General features: G+C 38.6%; 1 protein-coding gene across 1 annotated transcript in view; it reads left to right on the top strand.

Moving 5' to 3' along the window:
- The first annotated feature begins 1,048 nt into the window (after window positions 1–1,048).
- The window catches only part of LEO1 (LEO1 homolog, Paf1/RNA polymerase II complex component), a 46,520-nt gene continuing 26,790 nt past the window's right edge, over window positions 1,049–20,778 (top strand). The window contains exons 1-3 of the mRNA XM_082387877.1: window positions 1,049–1,173; window positions 14,138–14,893; window positions 17,455–17,559. Coding sequence (XP_082244003.1) covers window positions 1,116–1,173; window positions 14,138–14,893; window positions 17,455–17,559 — 919 coding nt within the window. The 5' untranslated portion in view covers window positions 1,049–1,115. The remainder of the gene's footprint in view (window positions 1,174–14,137; window positions 14,894–17,454; window positions 17,560–20,778) is intronic.

Here is a 20,778-nt window from a genome sequence, read left to right as displayed (position 1 = left end):
ATCTAGCACTGACCTATTATGAAAATTGTATTACTGTCAGATTTTATAAGGTACAAATATAGCCACATTTCCTAGCAAAATTAAACTTTTTCCCGAAAAAATAAACAAGCCAATGGAACCCTCTGAATAGTGTTTCTCTAGCTGCAAGCTGCAATCCATTAGTAAATCATGAAATTAATTTAGTGGATGCACCACCTGTCAGCATTAAAAACAAGCTGAAATAGAATAAAAGAGAATAGGAAATCTCAGACTGCATCTTAGTAATCAGTATTGTTTTGTGAATTATTTATTTCAGTTTTATACATAAAAGTGTATACTGAGTTAGGATGGGACAATTTTGATGTTTGAGATACACTGCTCTAAAGCTGCGGTTGTTAAAGAGTGGACCGAAGAAGACCCTTTTGGGTGTACGAGAGGCCCTCCCTTTCCTGATCACATGCATACGTGTGTTAGGTCTGATTTTCTTCATAAGCTTCAACCAAAACCTTTCTCAAAAGATTGAATGTAGAAGCAGGTTTGAGAATTCAGCTGTTTTCATTCGAGACAGACACTAAAGATATTTTGAAAACTAAAACAATTCCACTCTTCAATTTTTTTTGGTTTTGTTTTAGAAAAAATACAGTCGGTTAAAATTTTTAAATGCTATTTATGTTAACCTGTTTATTATTTTTAAACGAGTTTTTAAATTTTCTGCCTTAATTACTATTACAGTAAATAGCAATCGATATAACCCACAGAAACAAAAGCACTTTGGAGTTTGCAACAATTTGAGAACCCCTGATCAATACGAAACAAAGGACTTCAGGCCTGACTCCTGGCAGGTTTAACACGGTCCCAGGCCCTTCTGGGGAGCCCCCAAGTGCGGCCCGCTCCACCGACACCCAGACCGGGTGTACCCCGATGAGAATCCTCGCTAATAAGAACAGATATTGACGAAAGGGCAGGATTGCTGACGTAAGAGAGCCGACAAGTGCAGGTTCACTGCGCACGCTATACTATGTAGCTGAAAAGCCGACTTTTAGCGAATCTTTGCGACACTATCGCGTTTCATTGGTTCCGTGCCGTAAAGACAGTCGCGGAGCCGCCCCCGGTGAAGACAGCTGACGTGCGCGGCAATGGCGGATATGGAGGACCTTTTCGGGAGCGACGCCGACAGCGATGCTGAGCGTAAAGGTGGGGTAGGCTGGGCTTGGGGGGAGGCGAGCGTGGCGGGGCTGTTGCGGCGGGAGCTCGACAGCGGTCCGGTTCCGGGTCTGCGAGCGCTCCGGCGCCGCGGGCGAGTGGTGGCTCTTCCTCCACTCCTGCTTCAGCTCCCCCTGCACTCCCGGCGGTGCAAGCCTCCCCCCACCGAGGGCGGGAATGAAGTGACAGACGCAGAGTGTGTACCTCGAGGTTCTTGGTGTCCATGGAACAAGCCGTGCCTGGGAGCGTGTGGAGCGAAGGGGGCGCGGGGCAGGGGTGGAGGCCGGGCGAGCCAGCGCAGCCGGAGGAGGAACCTTGGAGTCTTGCTCTGTCCTGCCTTGCACAGGCCAGCGCAGAGTAAGGGCTCTTGTGAATGAATGGAAATTAGGTGTTCGGGAACATGGGGATGGGCGGGGCGAATTTGCAGAGGGGCTCAGAATGCCCTCTTGAATGAAACCAGAGCGTGGCGTGTTGGGGAGTTTGAGATGTCTGGGTGAAGAGATTGGGAAGGATACCGAGGTAGGGCTGCATATAGGCGTTACACGCATAAGATAATGTGTCCTCCGAGAGCCTGTGCAGAAACTCTAGAATTTCTTGAGTCGGTGGTATTAGATTGGGGAGCATAGGAGGTCTGTGTTTGGAGAGAAGGGATGAAGGATTTGATGATGAATTAGTGAGTGTATGTTTATGGTGCAAGGAAGTCTTTCTGGCACAAAGACTGGGTATTTGAGTTTGAAATATGAATAGGAGATAATTGAAGTGAGAAGGGGCCCAAGACCAAGTTCAGAATTCTTGCAAGTCCCCAGGCTCAAAGTAATGTAGTATCTACTTTTTTCCTTAGCACAGTGCATTATCGTGGTTGTTTTTTTCTTTCTCCAGCTTCAGTTTATTCATACTTTTTAGAGTATAGTTAAGAGAGCACCAGGTGGAAGTCTAGTGTGAGGGCTCTACCAGGATGGACATCCAGAATGTTCTAGTCAGGATGTCTGGAACTATAGAGCCCAGTATACTAATCTTGTTCCACTTACTTTGCTGATGTTTTCATTTCCCCTTCATCTGTACTTGTCCATATCCCGTTCACCCTTCAAGGCACAGAACCATGTGCACCCTCCCGTGACTCACTTCCATGAAGTTGTTCATTCAGCATTTATAGATCCCCTGTCATGTTTCAGCTACTTTGCTAGATGTAGGGGATATAATGATGAAAAGATCGTCCCCCCTGCCGCCCTCCCTCAGTGCTTAATGCATACTTGGTAAATAATTGGATGGGTAGAAGCAATAGTAGATGTACCCTGCAGTGCTTTCCCATTGCAAACTCAGGGTATGGGGAAGTGATGTATGGAGATAGCTGCTTCTCTGGGCTTCATGTTTTACCTTCTTGTAAGTCTACTGCTGCATTCTTCCCTCTTACCGTTAGATTATAGAACTCTCTAGGATTTACTTCCAAGTCTGTCCTTGAAGGTTGCTGTTGGTCCTGAACGTAGGATGGATGTGGCAGGGTAACTCCTGTTATATCATCATATTTCATTATTTCTCTGGGCTAAGACAGACGTAGAAAATAACTACACTTGACAGATTTCTTGGTATAACAGTGGGTAGAATTCCTACCTAGGCCCAGTGTGTTTCTTTCATGTATAAATGTGCCAGGTCTTCTTTAATTTCTTTCAGCAATGTTTTGTAGTTTTTATTGTATAAGTCCCGCACTTCCTAGGTTAAATTTATTCCTAAGTATTTCATTTTGGATACTGTTGCAAGTGGAATTGTTTTCTTAATTTCATTTTTGGATTGTTCATTGCTGGTGTGTAGAAATACAGCTGATTTTTGTTTGCTAATTTTGTGTCCTGCAACCTTGTGGAATATATTAGCTCTAATAGTTGTTTGGGGTGTGTGTGTATTCTTTAGGATTTGCTGGTGTGTAGAAATACAGCTGATTTTTGTTTGCTAATTTTGTGTCCTGCAACCTTGTGGAATATATTAGCTCCAATAGTTGTTTGGGGGGTGTGTGTATTCTTTAGGATTTTCTACATATAAGATCATGTCATCTGTGAGTAGAGATGGTTTTACTTCTTCCTTTACAATTTGGATGCCTTTTATTTCTTTTTCTTGATTAATTACCCCAGCTAGAACTTTCTGTATAATGTTGAATAGAAGGGGGAGAGTGGACATCTTTGTCTTTTTCCTAATCTTTGGGAAAAAGCATCCATTTCTTTACCACTACATATGATGATAGCTGTGGGGTTTTTTTTGTTTGTTTGTTTGTTTTTATTTATTTTTATTTTTGGCTGTGTTGGGTCTTCGTTTCTGTGCGAGGGCTTTCTCTAGTTGTGGCAACCGGGGGTCACTCTTAATCGCGGTGCGCGGGCTTCTCACTATCGCGGCCTCTCTTGTTGCGGAGCATAGGCTCCAGACGCGCAGGCTCGGTAGTTGTGGCTCACGGGCCTAGCTGCTCCGTGGCATGTGGGATCTTCCCAGACCAGGGCCCGAACCTGTGTCCCCTGCATTAGCAGGCAGATTCTCAACCACTGCGCCACCAGGGAAGCCCGCTGTGGGTTTTTTGTAGATGCCCTTTATTACATTGAGGTAATTACCTTCGATTCCTAGTTTGTTGAGTAGTTTTATCATGAAAGGATGTTGAATTTTGTCAAATGTCTCTTCTGCATCAATTACAATGATCAAAATTTTATCCTTTATTAATATTGTGTTTCATTTTGATTTTTAGATGTTGAATCAGTCTTGTATTCCTAGGGTAAATTCCACTTGGTCATGGTGTATATCCTTTTAATATGTTGTTGGATTTGGTTTGCTAGTATTTTGATAGTATTTTTGCATACATATTTATGAGGGATATTGGTCTGTGGTTTTCCTTTTTTGTGATTTTTCGTCTGGCTTTGGTATCAGGGTAATGCTGGCTTAGAATGTGTTAGGAAGTGTTCCCTTTGCTCAAGTTTTTGGAAGAGTTTGAGAAGGATAGGGATTAATTCTTCTCTAAATGTTTGATAGGATTCACCAGTGAAGCCATCTTGTCCTGGCTTTTCTTTGTTAGAGACTTTTTGATTACTGATTCAAACTCTACTTGTTATAGGTCTATTCAGATTTTGTTTCATCTTGAGTCAGTTTTGGTAGATTGTGTATTTCTAGGAATTAATCCATTTCATCTAAATTATTTAACTTGTTGGTATACAGTTGTTTATAGTGTTCTCTTTTAGTCTTATTTTCTGAAAAATTAGTAGTGAAATCCCCACTTCCATTCCTGATTTTAGTAATTTGAGGGTATTTTTTTCCCTTGGTCAGCCTAGCTAAAGGTGTGTCAATCTTAAGTTTTTAAAGAATGAACTTTTGGTTTCATTGATTCTATTATTTTTTTCTGTTCTTTATTTTATTTATCTCTGCTCTAATCTTTATTATTTTTTTTCCTTCTGCTTGCTTTGGGTATAGTTTTCTTTTTCTAGTTCCTTAAAGTGAAAGGTTACATTATCAGTTTGAGTTTTGTTGTTTTTTAATGTATGTGTTTACAGCTACAAATTTCCTTTTTAGCACTGCTTTCCCTGCATCCCTTAAGTATTGGTAGGCTTTGTTATCATTTTCATTCATGTCAAAATATTTTCTAATTTCCCTTGTGATTTCTTCTTTGCACCCTTGATTGTTTGAGTGCATTGTTTAATTTCCACATATTTGTGAATTTTCCAGATTTTTTTCTGTGATGGATTTCAGTTTCATTCTGTTGTGGTCAGAGAACATACTTTGTATTATTTTAGTCTTTTCAAATTTGTTGAGACTTGTTTTGTGTCCTAAAATTATGGTCTGTCTTGGAGAATGTTGCATGTGCAGTTGGGAAGAATGTATATTCTGTTGAGTGGAGAGTTCTATTGATGTCTATTATGTCTGGTTGTTTTATAGCATTGTTCAAGTCCTCTGTTTCCTTACTGACCTTCTGTTTGTTCTGACCATTATTGAAAGTGGGGTATTTGAAGTTTCCAATTGTTATTGTTGAACTGTCTATTTCTTCCTTCAATTCTGTTGGTTTGTTTTTTTTTTCTTTTGGTGCATATATATATATATAGTTTTTATTGAAGTGTAGTTGATTTACTATGTTGTGTTAGTTTCTGGTGTACAGCACAGTGATTCAGTTATACTTATATATTATACATATATACATATACATATATATTACATAATTTTTTCATATTCTTTTCCATTATGATTTATTACAAGATATTGAATATAGTTCCCTGAGCTATGCAATAGGACCTTGTTGTTTATTCATTCTGTTGGGTTGGCCAAAAAGTTCGTTTGGTTAATGAATACATTTAATAAAGTTCTTGGTGAAAATGAAAAATGTGTGTTTTATTTTTACTTAAAACTGAATGAACTTTGTGGCCAGCTCAGTGTATATAATAGTTTGCATCTGCTAGTCCCAAACTCCCAATCCAACCCTCTCCCACCCCCACTCCCCCTTCACAACCACAGGTCTGTTCTCTATGACTGTGAGTCTTTTTCATAGATAAGTTCATTTGTGTCATATTTTAGATTCCACACATAAGTGATATCCTATGGTATTTGTCTTTCTCTTTCTGACTTGCTTCACTTAGTAGGATTATTTCTAGGTCCATCCATGTAGTTGCAAATGGCATTATTTCATTCTTTTTTTATATTCCATTGTGTGTATATGTGTGTGTGTATACATATATATGATATTTATATATATAACATATATATTTATGTCTCTCACATCTCCTTTATCCATTCATCTATCTATGGACATTTAGGTTGTTTCCATGTCTTGGCTATTGTGAACAGTGCTGCTGTGAACATAGGAGTGCATGTATCTTTTTGAATTATAGTTTTGTCTGGATATTTGCCCAGGAGTAGCATTGCTGGATCATATGGCAACTCTATTTTTAGTTTTTTGAGGAACCTCCATACTGTTCTCCATAGGGACTGCACCAATTTACTTTCACACCAACAGTGTAGGAAGGTTCCCTTTCTCCACACCCTCTCCAGCGTTTGTTATCTGTAGACTTTTTTAATGATGGCCATTCTGACTGGTGTGATGTGGTACCTCATTGTAGTTTTGATTTGCATTTCTCTAATAATTAGCCATGTTGAGCATCTTTTCATGTTCCTGTTGGCCATCTGTATGTCACCTTTGGAGAAATGTATGTTTAGATCTTCTGCCCCTTTTTTTTTTTTTTGACACAGGATATTTAGTATTTTTATTTATTTATTTATTTTTATATTTGTTTTTGGCTGTGTTGAGTCTTCGTTTCTCTGTGAGGGCTTTCTCTAGTTGCGGCAAGCGGGGGCCCCTCTTAATCGCGGTGCGCAGGCCTCTTCACTATCGCGGCCTCTCTTGTTGCGGAGCACAGGCTCCAGACGCGCAGGCTCAGTAGTTGTGGCTCACGGGCCTAGTTGCTCTGCGGCATGTGGGATCTTCCCAGACCAGGGCTCGAACCCATGTCACCTGCATTAGCAGGCAGATTCTCAACCACTGTGCCACCAGGGAAGCCCCTTCTGCCAATTTTTTGATTGGGTTGTTTGTTTTTTTGTCATTGGAAATTAAGCCCTTGTTGGTCACATCATTTGCAAATATTTTCTCCCAGTCTGCATGTTGTCTTTTCATTTTGCTTATGGTTTCCTTTGCTGTACAAAAGCTTGTAAGTTTGATTAGGTCCCATTTGTTTATTTTTGCTTTTATTTCTATTGCCTCGGTAGACTGACCTAAGAAAACTGGTACGATTTATGTCAGAATTTTTTGCCTGTGTTCTCTTCTAGGAGTTTTATGGTGTCATGTCTTATATTTAAGTCTTTAAGCCATTTTGAGTTTATTTTTGTGTACGGTGTGAGGGTGTGTTGTAACTTCATTGATTTACATGCAGGTGCATATATGTTTTAAATTATTATATCTTCATGTTGGATTGACCCTTTTTATCATTTTGTGATGTCCTTTTTTGTCTTTTGTAACAATTTATCTTAAGACTTATTTTGTCTGATATTAGTATAACTACTGTGCTTTTTGGTTACTGTTTACATGGTATATCTTTTTCCATTTTTTTCACTTTCAACCTATTTGTGTATTGGTTCTAAAGAGACTGTCCTGTACACAGCATATAGATGGATCTTTTTTTTAAAAAATTGTTTATTTATTTTTGGCTACGTTGGGTCTTTGTTGGTGCATGCGGGCTTTCTCTAGTTGCAGGGAGCAGGGGCAGTTCTTTGTTGTGGTGCGTGGGCTTCTCATTGCGGTGGCTTCTCTTGTTGCAGAGCAGGGCTCTAGGCACACGGGCTTCAGTAGCGGTGGCTTGTGGGCTCTAGAGCGCAGGCTCAGTAGTTGTGGTGCACGGGCTTAGTTGCTCCGCGGCATGTGGGATCTTCCTGGACCAGGGCTCGGACCTGTGTCCCCTGCATTGGCAGGAGGATTCTTAACCATGGGGCCACCAGGGAAGTCCCAGGATGGATCATTTTTAAAATTCATCCTGCCAATTTCTGCCTTTTCATTGGAGAAGTTGATTTATATACATTTAAAGTAATTACCAGTAAGGAAGGACTTCTGCCATTTTGATATTTGTTTTCTATGTCATGTCTTTTTTGTTCCTCAATTCTTCTTATTACTGTCTTCCTTTATGACTGCTTCTTCTGTAGTGTACTGTCGTGATTCCCTTCTTGTTTCTTTGTCTGTATATTTTTAGTTTTAGTAACTTTCTTAATGGTTTCTCTGGTGACTACAATTAATCTTAATTTCTAACAATCTAGTTTGTATTAATACCAACTTAATTTCAATAGTATACAAAAACTTTTTTTCTATATAGCTCCGTCCTCTCACCTTTTTATTGTTGTCACAAATTACATCTTTATACACTGCCCAGTGATGTAGATTTATAATTATTGTTTTATACAATTGTCTTTTAAATTAAATCTTATGAAAAAAGAGGAGTCACTAACTAGAAATACATTAATACTGACCTTTATACTCACCTATTTAGTTACCTTTACTGGTGTTCTTTATTTTTTCTTGTGGATTCAAGTTACTGCCCATTGTCCTTTCATTTCGGCCTGAAGGACTCCCTTCAGCATTTCTTGTAGGGCACTGACAACAAACTCTAAATTTGTTTTTATTGAGGTGAGATTTACATAACATAAAATTTACCATCTTATTTTATTTTTATTAAGGTATAATTGACATACAACATTAGTTCCATGTGTACAACATAATGATTTGATATTTATATATATTGTGAAATGGTCACCACAGTAAGTCTAGTTAACATTTGTCACCATACCTTGTTACAGAATTTATTTTACTGTGATGAGAACTGTTAAAATCTACTCTCTTAGCAACTTTCAAATATGCAATACAGTCTATTAACTGTAGTCATCATGCTGTATATTACATCCCCATGACTCATTTATTTTATAACTGGAAGTTTGTATCTTTTGACTCCCTTCACCCATTTTGTCCACCTCTCCCCCTTCCCTCAGTCTCTAACAACCACCAATTTATTCTCTGTATCCATGAGCTTTGTGTTTTTGTTTTTTTAGATCCCACATATAAGTGATATCATACATACAGTATTTGTCTTTCTCTGTCTGCTTATTTTACCTAGCATAATGCCCTCGAGATCCATCCATGTTGTTGTAAACAGCAAGATTTCCTTCCTTTTTTCTTTGGCTGTGCCACGTGGCTTGCGGGATCTTAGTTCCCCAACCAGGGATCGAACCTGGGCCCCCTGCCATGGAAGCGCCCAGTCCTAACCACTGGACCACCAGGGAATTCCCAAGATTTCCTTCTTTTTTATGGTTGAATAATATTCCATTATATATATATGCCATATTTACAGTGGCATGAATAATATTTTATTGTATATATACACCACATTTTCTTTGTCCACTTGTCTCTAGATGCACACTTAGGTTGTTTCCATATCTTGGCTATTGTAAGTAATGCTGCAGTGAACATAGATGTGCATATATCTTTTCAAATTAGTATTTCTGTGTTCTTTGGATAAATACCCAGAAGTGGAATAGCTGGATCATATAGTAGTTCTGTTCTTTTTCTGAAGCATTTCCATAATGTTTTCCATAGTGACTGCAGCACTTTACAATCCCACCAACAATTACAAATGTTCCCTTTTCTCCACATCCTCTCCAACACTTGTTACTTCTTGTCTTTTTGAAAATAGCCATTCTAACTGTGGTTTTGATTTTCATTTCTCTGATTAGTGATGTTGAGCATCTTTTTATGTACCTGTTGGCCATCTGTCTTTTTTGGGAAAGTGTCTATTCAGTTCTTCTGCCCATTTTTTAATTGTGTTGTTTGTTTGTTTGCTATTGAATAGTGTGAGTTCTTTATATATTTTGGATATTAACCCTTTATCAGATATATGATTTGCAAATATTTTATCCCATTTAGTAGGTTGCCTTTTCATTTTGTTGTTGGCTTCCTTTGCTGTGTAGAAGCTTTTTAGTTTGATGTGTCACTCTTGTTTATTTTTGCTTTAGTTGCCTTTGCTTTTGGTGTCAAATCCAAAAAATGATAACCAAGACCATGTCAAGGAGCTTACTGCCTGTTTTCTTCTAGGAGTTTTATGGTTTCAGGCCTAAAATTTAAGTTTAATCCATTTAGAGTTAAATTTTGTATATGGTGTAAGATAGTGGTCCAGTTTCATTCTTTTGCATGTTGCTGTCCAGTTTTCCCAACACCATTTATTGAAGAGACTATCCTTACCCCATTGTGTATTCTTGGCTTGGTTCCTTTGTTGTAAATTAATTGACCATGTATGTGTGGGTTTATTTCTGAGCTCTTTATTCTGTTCCATTGATTTATGTGTCTGTAATACAGTTTGAAATCAAGGGCATGATGCCTTCAGCTTTATTCTTTTATCTCAAGATTGCTTTGGCTATTTGGGTTTTTTTTTCGTTCCATACAAATTTTAGAGTTCTTTGTTCTATTTCTGTGAAAAAATGCCATTGGAATTTTTATAGGGATTGTGTTCAATATGTAGATTGCTTTGGGTAGTATGGACATTTTAACAATATTGATTCTTCCAATCCATGAGCGTGGAATACCTTTCCATTTATTTGTATCTTCTTCTGTTTCTTTCATCAGTGTTTTCAGCGTACAGGTCTTTCAGCTTTTTGGTTAAATTTGTTCCTAAGTATTTTACTCTTTTTGATACAATCGTAAATGAGATTGTTTTCTTAATTTCTCTTTCTGATAGCTCGTTATTAGTGTATAGAATCACAACTGTATATTGATATTGTATCCTGCAACTTTATTGAATTTATTAGTTCTAACAGTTTTCTGGTGGAGTCTTTAGGATTTTCTATATATAATATCATGTCATCTGCAAATAGTGACAGTTTTACTTCTTTTCAGTTTGGTTACAGAATATGCCTTTTTTTTTTTCTTTCTCTAGTTGTGGCGCATGGGCTCTGTAGTTTGCAGCATGCGTGCTCTCTCATTGAGGCACACGAGCTCGGTAGTTGTGGCGCCAGGGCTTAGTTGCCCTGTGGCATGTGGGATCTCAGTTCCCTGAGCAGGGATCATACCCGAGTCCCCTGCATTGGAAGGTGCATTCTTTACCACTGGACCACTGGGGAAGTCCCCAAATATGCTATTTTTAAGTGAACAATTCAGTGGTATTTAGTACCTTTAAAATGTTGTGTAGCCACTATCTCTATCTAGTTCTGAAACATTTTCATCACCTCAAAATAAAACGCCATACCCATTAAGCAGTTACTTGCCATTTGCTCATTTTGCTAGCCCCCATGAACCATCAGTCTGCTTTCTGCATCTATGGATTTATCTATTCTGGACATTTCATACAAGTGGAATCATAAAACATGTGGCTTTTTTTTTTTTTTTTTTTTTTTGCTGCACCTCGAGGCTTGTGGGATCTTAGTTCTCCAACCAGGGATTGAACCTGAGCCCTTGGCAGTGAGAGTGTGGCGTCCTAACCACTGGACCGCCAGGGAATTCCTAACATGTGGTCCTTTGTGTCTGATTTCTATCTCTTACCATCATGTTTTCGAAGTTCATCCACATTGTATTATGTATCAGTACTTCATTTCTTTTTAATGACTGAATAGTATTCCACTCTGTGTATATATCCCAATTTGTTTATCCAGCTGTTGATGGACATTGGGTTGTTTCCATCTTTTGGCTTTTAAATAGTGATGTTGTTTGTGTACAAGTACTTGTGTGAGTGCCTGTTTTCAGTTCTTTTGGGTATATATGTAGGAGTGGAATTGCTGAGTCATATGGTAATTCTTTGTTTTACTTTTTGAGAAACAACCAAACCATTTTTTATAGCAGCTGGACCATTTTCAATTACCACCAGCAATGTCTGAGTGTTCTATTTCTTCATATCCTTGCCAATACTTATTTTACTTCTCCCTCCACCCCACCCCCCCTGCTCTTTAAAATACACCATTGCTGTTGGTGTCTAGTGATATCTAATTGTGGTTTTGATTTCCATTTCCTAATGGTTAATGATGTTGAGCATCTTTTCATGTACTTGTTTCATTTGTATAACTATGCAGAAATGTCTATTCAAGTCTATTGTCTATTTTTCAAATGGGTTTTTGTCTTTTTGTTGTAAACATTCTTTATATAATCTGGATACTGTACTGTAAGTATATACATATACTTGACAGATACATGGTTTGCAAATATTTTGTCCCATTCTGTAAGCTGTTTTTTCACTTTCTTGATAATGTCCTTTCTTGCATAAAAGCTTTTCATTTTGAGGAAATCCAATTTATCTTTTGTTGTTGTTGCTGCTCATAATTCCTTCATTTTTGAAGGATAGTTTTGCTGGATATAGAATTCTTGGTTGACAGTATTTCTTTCCGCACTTTGAATATTTCATACCACCACCTCCTGGTTTTTATGGTTTCTGATGAGAAATCAACTGTTATCCTTATTGAGGATCCCTTTGTATGGGACCTGTTGCTTTGCTGCTTTCAGGATTTTTTCTTTGTCTTTAGACAGTTTGATAATTATGTGTCTAGGTGTGCGTCTCTTTAACTTTATCCTACTTGGTATTTGTTGATCAACTTGTATGTGTACGTCGATGTCTTTCTTCAAATTTGGGGAGTTTTTGGCTATTATTTCTTCAAATATTCTTTCTGTCCCTTTCTCTTTTTTCTCTTCTTCTGGAACTCCCATTATGCATAGATTGGTATACTTGCTGGTTTCGCACAAGTCTTTTAGACTTTTCATTTTTCTTCACTCTTTTCTCTTTTTGTTCACCAGACTGGATAATCTCAGTTGATGTATCTTAAAGTTTCCTGATTCTTTCTTCTTCCTACTCACATCTGCTGTTTAGTCCCTTTAGTGAATTTTTCATTTCAGTTATTGTAATTTCCAACTCCAGAATTTCTGTTCGGTTCTTTTTTTATAATATCTGTCTTTTTATTGATATTCTCTATTTGGTAAGACATCATTTTCATTGACTGGGCTTCTTCAGGGACAGTGTGTAGCCTTTTTTCATATGTATGGGCCATGCTTCCTTCTTTCTTTGCAGGCCTTGTAATTTTTTGTTGATAAATGGACATTTTGAATATTGTAATGTGGTGACTCAGGACAGCACTCTCTTCCCCCTACCGCCCCCCCCAGCATTTGTTGTAGTAGTTATTGTTTAGTGATTCTTTTTTTTTTTTTTTAATATCTTTATTGAAGTATAATTGCCTTACAATGGTGTGTTAGCTTCTGCTCTACAACAAAGCGAATCAGCTATACATATACAATATGTTCCCATTTCTCTTCCCTCGTGCAATCTCCCTCCCTCCCACCCTCCCCATCCCACCCCTCCAGGTGGTCACAAAGCACCGAGCTGATCTCCCCGTGCCACGCAGCTGCTTCCCACTAGCTATCTGTTTTACATTTGGTGATGTATATATGTCCATGACACTCTCTTACCCTGTCACATCTCACCCCACCCCCTCCCCATATCCTCAAGATTCTTTTGAACTAATTTTGTGAAGTCTGCAATCTTTGTTGTGTATAGCCACTAAAGTCTCTGTTCCATTAGCTTAGTGGTCAGCTAGTGATTGGACAGAGATTTCCTTAAATGCAAAAAAAGAAACAACAACAATAACGAAAAACTCCCAGCCTTTGCAGATTGGCTCTGTGTGTGTGTTAGGGCATGCTTTCATCACTCAACCAGGTTGTTTATAAACTGTCTTTGCCTTCATTTCCTGCTTGCACAGAGCCTGAAGGTCAGCTGGAAGTGAGAGCTTAGGGCCTTCTTGGTTCTTTCTTGAGCATGTGCACAGCCCTGGGCAAGTGCATGGCTTTTCAGGTCAGTAAGAATATGTGGGTGTTTTTTTTCCTTTTCTTTTCTTTTTTTTGTTTCGTTTATTGTGGAAGCTTTTAAAAGCCCTTATATTATGTCATTCCTCAGCCTTTTCTCCCAAGCTTTTTAGTTAGTCTGTTGTTTGCCTCAACTGCTTTCCATTATCCCAGAGGCAACTAATACATTTGCCTGTAAATGTGTTTGACCAACACTCTCAGGTAGCTTCCTTAACAACAAGAGAGTTCCAAGTTAGGTGAGATAAAGTCAAGCCCTTTGAGCCAGTCCCTCAGTGATCCACCAGACAGATCAAAACTAACAACCATGATTCTTTGCAAATGAGGTGCCTTCTGCTCCCTCCATTAGTGGTACATGCACCAGAAGTTTGGGCTGTTATCTTCAAGGCACCATTGACCAAGGGGTGGGTTGGGGGTGGGGAGGTATGTTAAAACACCCCTTTTTTCTTACTGAGACTCAGCTTTTTTTTCTTGTTAAGCATTCCCCTGGTTGCTGCAACTTTTAGTTAGTTTCCAGAGTCTGAGAAAATAGATGCTAACAGCTTTTGACAAGTTTTCTCATTGCTTTTATGTTGGGATGGACTTTTGGTGTTGCTTATTCTACTTTTTTTGCTTACATCACCCTGTGTTTATATGATCCCATAGATTCTGATTCTGGATCAGGCTCAGATTCTGATCAAGAGAATGTTGCTTCTGGCAGTAATGCCTCTGGAAGTGAAAGTGATCAAGATGAAAGAGATGACTCAGGAAAACCAAGTAATAAGGAACTGTTTGGAGATGACAGTGAGGATGAGGGAGCTTCTCATCATAGTGGGAGTGATAATCACTCTGAAGGATCAGACAATAGATCAGAAGCTTCTGAGCGTTCTGACCATGAAGACAATGATCCCTCAGATATAGATCAGCACAGTGGATCAGAAGCCCACAATGACGATGACGATGAAGGTCATAGATCAGATGGAGGGAGCCATCACTCAGAAGCGGAAGGTTCTGAAAAAGCACATTCAGATGATGAAAAATGGGGCAGAGAAGATAAAAGTGACCAGTCAGATGATGAAAAGATACAAAATTCTGATGATGAGGAGAGGGCACAAGGATCTGATGAAGATAAACTGCAGAATTCTGATGATGATGAGAAAATGCAGAACACAGATGATGAGGAGAGGCCTCAGCTTTCAGATGATGAGAGACAACAACTGTCTGAGGAGGAGAAGGCTAATTCGGATGATGAACGGCCAGCAGCTTCTGATAATGATGATGAGAAACAGAATTCTGATGATGAAGAGCGGCCACAGATGTCTGATGATGAGAAAATGCAAAATTCTGATGATGAAAGGCCACAGGCCTCGGATGAAGAACACAGGCATTCAGATGATGAAGAGGAACAGGACCATAAGTCAGGTAATACATTTATGAGAACCATAATGGTTTAGTAGAAGCATTCAGGTACAGCAGGGGCTCATTTATTCTTTTCACATTCCTACTTTTAGTACCCTGTTTTTTCTCTTCTGTCCCTCTATTTTAGCCTTTTCTAACTCTTTACATTTTGCCTTTAAACATTTTCCTAATCCATGTATTATTTCTCTTATTCCCCTTCCATTTAATTGATGATAGATCAGGAAGAAAAAAATTTAAAGAGGAAAGTCTTAGAGAAAGATGTATAGTGCTAAAGTAGCTAGATATCAAATAGTTAGTTCCATTTTTGTGGGTAACTAAGAGCATGCCTCAGGTGAGAATAGATTGCCTGGGCGAAAAAACCCAATATCATTGAAACTCCCCCATAGGGTAGCTATAATGAGGTGTTCCAGCTCAGTTTATTTGAGATCCAAAATTTCATCTTCCAGAGGTAATCAGGCTCCAAGGAGTGTACTCAAACTAATCAAATTCACAGGAAACTATAAAAATTGAATTGCAAAATTGTTTGTTTCAAGAGCATCAATTATTTCTCTCTTATCACTGTATCCTTTCCTTTGGGGGAAAATCTACATTGGATGCCAAATTATAACAATCAGGAGGTTACCTGGGGAGCATAATATCCAGAAAATGAAAACACAGCTGGATGATCTCAGTGAGCTATGATAGCTTGACACATGCGTCCTCATCCTGGGGAGATGTGCTTAGATCAGAACATTCATTCCCTAAAGACAGCAGGAAACACAGAGCTGAACTTTGGCTTCTGGACCCCGTTTTATAATAGTCATTTACACTGTTTTCCTGAAGTTAACACATTCTCATATAGAATATTAAAACAATTAGCCATCTTCTTTTTTTGTATTATATAAAAGTCACTTTGATTAGGTTGGAAGTCTTCCTGAAGTAATTAATATCTGGATTGCTTCATTTTTATAAGTGATTGATTATAATTACATATTGATCCTGTCTTCTTAGAGAGCTGCAGTATGGAGAGAGGGGGTCTTCTCCCCTGTAATACATACCTCAGGATAGCATTCAAGACCACATTTTAGCATTATTTAGGAGAGGAGATCAGAAAATTTCCAGAGATGGATATAGGTCTATATAGACTATAGGACTGCAGTAAGTACTCAGTAACTAGTTCTGGGTAGAGTTATTTGTACTGTTACCAGAATCATTAAGGCTCATGCACTACTTCCCAAATACTAGCAGGCTAACCTAAAACTAGAGTCATAGTAGGAATCTTGTATCTGGTCATTCTGCTTAATTCTAAACTAGTTCTTCAATGGTTCTTTTTTTTTTTTTTAACATCTTTATTGGAGTATAATTGCTTTACAATGGTGTGTTAGTTTCTGCTTTATAACGAAGTGAATCACCTATACATATATCCCCATATCTCTTTCCTCTTGCGTCTCCCTCCCTCCCACCCTCCCTATCCCACCCCTCTAGGTAGTCACAAAGCACTGAGCTGATCTCCCTGTGCTATGCGGCTGCTTCCCACTAGCTATTGGTTTTACGTTTGTTAGTGTATATATATACACATGCCACTCTTTCACTTTGTCCCAGCTTACCCTTCCCCCTCCCCATGTCCTCAAGTCCATTCTCTAGTAGGTCTGCATCTTTATTCCCATCCTGCCCCTAGGTTCTTCATGACCATTTTTTTTTTTTTAGATTCCATATATATGTGTTAGCATACGGTATTTGTTTTTCTCTTTCTGACTTACTTCACTCTGTATTGCAGACTCTAGGTCCATCCACCTCACTACAAATAACTCAATTTCGTTTCTTTTTATGGTTGAGTAATATTCCATTGTATATATGTGCCACATCTTCTTTATTACAGTGGTTCATTTTTGAAGTTTACAATTAGGTAAATAATTGTACCATCCAGATATATTTGTCTCTTCCATTGCAATATTTTTACCTCTTTTTCTTTTCTTCTGTAATGAGTGGTATATAAATTTAATTTTAAGTTTCAGTACTGCTTTTCACATTCTCCCAAGTTTTTCTGCTTACAGAAACCAATGTTCCTTTTATTAATTTTATTTTAAAATTTACTATAGTAAGTTGATTTTTGTGTGTGTATGTACAGTTCTGTTAGTGTTAATGCATGTATAGATTTGTGTAACCACCACCACAGTCAAGATACAGAATAGTTCTGTCACCCTAGAAAGCTCCCTCATTCTATACCTTCTGTAGTTATATACTTCCCCACCTGTGACCCTTGACAACTACTGCTCTGTCCTGTCACTGTAGTTTTGTCTTTTTGAGAATGTCATCATATAAATGGAATCATACAGTATGTAACCTTTTTTCTTTCACTTCGTGTAATGCATTTGAGACTTACCCAAATCGTTACATGTATCAGTAGTTCATTCTTACTTATTACTGAGTTGCTTTCCATTGTATGGGTGTACCACAGTTTGTTTATCCCTAATGTTGCTTTTATTTATTTATTTATTTATTTTCCTAATGTTGCTTTTAAAACACAAAATTCTAAGTAATGATATGACTGTGATTATGCAGATCTTCTGATTCTCCTCTTACAGAATCTGCAAGAGGCAGTGATAGCGAAGATGAAGTTTTACGAATGAAACGCAAGAATGCAATTGCATCTGATTCAGAAGCAGATAGTGACACTGAGGTACCAAAAGGTACTACAATTATTTCTTTTATATATCTGTATTTCCATCCCTCTCTCTGCATTTAACTGTAGTGCATTCCCAACCCTGGGCACTGGCCCCAGACTGCAAGACCCACAGAAGAGAATGTGGATACATTTAGTGTACACAGGCAAGTTGTACAGATAGGAGAAACTGCTTGCACTTAATTAGTTGAAGAACCTGCTTCATTTATAGTCAGAGTGAATCTGCTATTAGGGGCTGAGGCTCTGGTTGAGGTGGAGGTGGCAATGTCCATTCTTTTGTTTGAATAATGACAGTTCCAGCGCAGCTTGTTAGCTTGTTCTTTTTTTTTTTTTAATAAATTTATTTATTTTATTTATTTATTTTTGGCTGCGTTGGGTCTTCATTGCTGCGTGTGGGCTTTCTGTAGTTGCAGTGAGCGAGGGCTACTCTTCGTTGCGGTGCGTGGGCTTTTCATTGTGGTGGCTTCTCTTGTTGCAGAGCACGGGCTCTAGGCACACGGGCTTCAGTAGTTGTGGCATGCGGGCTCAGTAGTTGTGGCTCGCGGGCTCTAGAGCGCAGGCTCAGTAGTTGTGGCATACGGGCTTAGTTGCTCCACGGTATGTGGGATCTTCCCAGACCAGGGCTCAAACCCGTGTCCCCTGCATTGGCAGGCGGATTCTTAACCACTGCGCCACCAGGGAAGCCTGTTAGCTTGTTCTTAAGTTCTTAATAGGTTAATATCAGATGAAGAACCTGATTCTTCAAGCTATGGTTTATTTATTTATTTATTTAAATTAATTAATTTATTTTTGGCTGTGTTGGGTCTTCGTTGCTGTGGGCAGGCTTTCTCTAGTTGCGGCGAGCGGGGGCTACTCTTCATTGTGGTGCGTGGGCTTTTCATTGAGGTGGCTTCTCTTGTTGCGGAGCACGGGCTCTAGGCGCGCGGGCTTCAGTAGTTGTGGCTCGCAGGCTCCAGAGCGCAGGCTCAGTAGTTGTGGCGCATGGGCTTAGTTGCTCTTTGGCATGTGGGATCTTCCCGGACCAGGGATTGAACTTGTGTCCCCTGCACTGGCAGGCAGATTCTTAACCACTGCGTCAGCAGGGAAGTCCCCAAGCTCTGGTTTAGATGAAGAGTTTATAAAAACCCAGTGTTAGGTAAGGTGGGTTTGTTGTAAGGATAAAAGATCTACCTGTTCACCTCTACGTGTGACTACATTTCAAATGGCTAGTTACTATACAATAAAGATAAGATGTTAGTATAAAAGTTACAGCAAACATAAGTTTGATATGCACAGCCATTTTTGTGCTGAATGGTAATTAGGCATTAATGTTAAGTAGCTTATGTAACTTATCACAAGTAACAGTATAACTAAAGCAAACATTTAGAAAGTCAACTAGAGAGAAAAGGAGAGAGCTGGACAGAACAAGCTCTGGGGTTTACTTAAAGATCTTTAGATCTATGTACATGGACTTTGGAATCAGATGATCCAAGTTAGAATCTTTATGGTTCTATTGTACTTTCCAACTATATGATTTTGGTCAAATTAATTACTTACTACACTTAAATTTTCTGATCTGTAAGAGGGAGATGATGCTAACCACCTAACAGCGTTGTTGTGAGAATTAGATATATTAATTATTTTATCTTTTTACAGTTATTTATTGAGAACCTGCTTTGTACTAGTACTATTCTGTGCACTCAGAATGTAGCAATAATCAAAACAGATAAAGACTTCTCCCTTGTAGAACCCATATTCTGGTGGGGTCAGTGTAAGGTAGGGAGACTAATAACACAATAAGTAAATGAAATGTTAGATGGTGATAAGACCTAAGAAGAAAATAATCAAGTGGGGACGTGAGAGTGTTGGTGGATGGAGTTGTAGTTTTGGTGATTTTATCATATAGATGAACTTTTCAACACTTGTGACCTTCCTCCTTCCTCCTCTTTTAAAAAAAAAAAAATTTTTTTTTTAGAGCAGTTTAAGGTTCACAGCAAAACTGAGGGCAAGGTAGAGATTTCTCATATATGCCCTGCCCCCACTCATGCATAGCTTGCCCCACTATCAACGTCCTCCACCAGAGTGGTACATTTGTTACAACTGATGAACCTACAATGACACATTGTAATCACCCAAAATCCATAGTTTACATTACGGTTCACTTCTTGGTATTGTACATTCTATGGGTTTGGAAAAATGTATGGTGACATGGATCCACCATCTTCGTGTCACACCGAATAGTTTCACTGTCCTAAAATTCTCTGTGCTCTGCCTGTTCATCCCTCCCTCCTGCCTAACCTCTGGCAACCAGTGATCTTTTTACTGTCTCCATAGTTTTGCCTTTTTCAGAATGTCATAGTTGGAATCATATAGTAAGTAGCCTTTTTAGATTGGCTTCTTTCACTTAGTAATATGTATTTAAGTGTCCTCCATGTCTTTCATGGTTTTACAGCTCATTTCTTTTTAGCACTGAGTAATATAAGCATACCTTGTAATATTGCACCTCAGTTTATTGTGCTTCTCAGATACTGTGTCCTTTGCAAATTGAAGGTTTGTGATAACCGTGCATTGAGCAAGTCTGTTGGCACCATTTTTCTAACAGCTTTTGCTTACGTCATATCTCTGTGTCACATTTTGGTAATTGTGATATTTCAAATCCTCCACCAGCAAAAAGATTATGATTCACTGAAGGCTCAGATGATGGTTAGCATTTTTTAGCAATAAAATATTTTATAATTTTTAAATAATTTTAAAATTTAAAGTGTTTTAAAATTAAGATATGTACATTTTTAGACATAATGCTTTTGCACACCTAATAGACTACTGCATAGTGTAAATATAACTTTTATATGCCTTGGGAAACCAAAAATTTCATGTGACTTGCTTTATTGCAATATTCACTTTATTGTGGTGGTCTGGAACCAAACCCAAGATGTCTCCAAGGTATTCCTGTATTCCATTGTCTGGATGTACCAGTTTATCCTTTCACCTACTGAAGGACATTTTGGTTGCTTCTGAGTTTTGGCAGTTATGAGTAAAGCTGCTATAAACATTCGTGTGCAAGTTTTCATGTGGATATAAGTTTGCAGATCCTTTGGGCAAATACCAAGGAGCACAATTTCTGGGGCATGTGGTAAGAGTATGTTTAGTTTGGTGAGAAACTGCCAGACTGTCCTCCAAAGTGGGTGTACCATTTTGCATTCCCACCATCAGTGAATGAGAGTTCCTGTTGCTCCATATTTTTGTC

This window comes from Balaenoptera borealis, assembly GCF_965194805.1.
Source record: "Balaenoptera borealis genome assembly, chromosome: 3".
Taxonomy (NCBI): domain Eukaryota; kingdom Metazoa; phylum Chordata; class Mammalia; order Artiodactyla; family Balaenopteridae; genus Balaenoptera; species Balaenoptera borealis.
The sequence above is the reverse complement of the archived record's forward strand: the minus strand, read 5'-3'. Positions and strand labels throughout refer to the sequence as shown.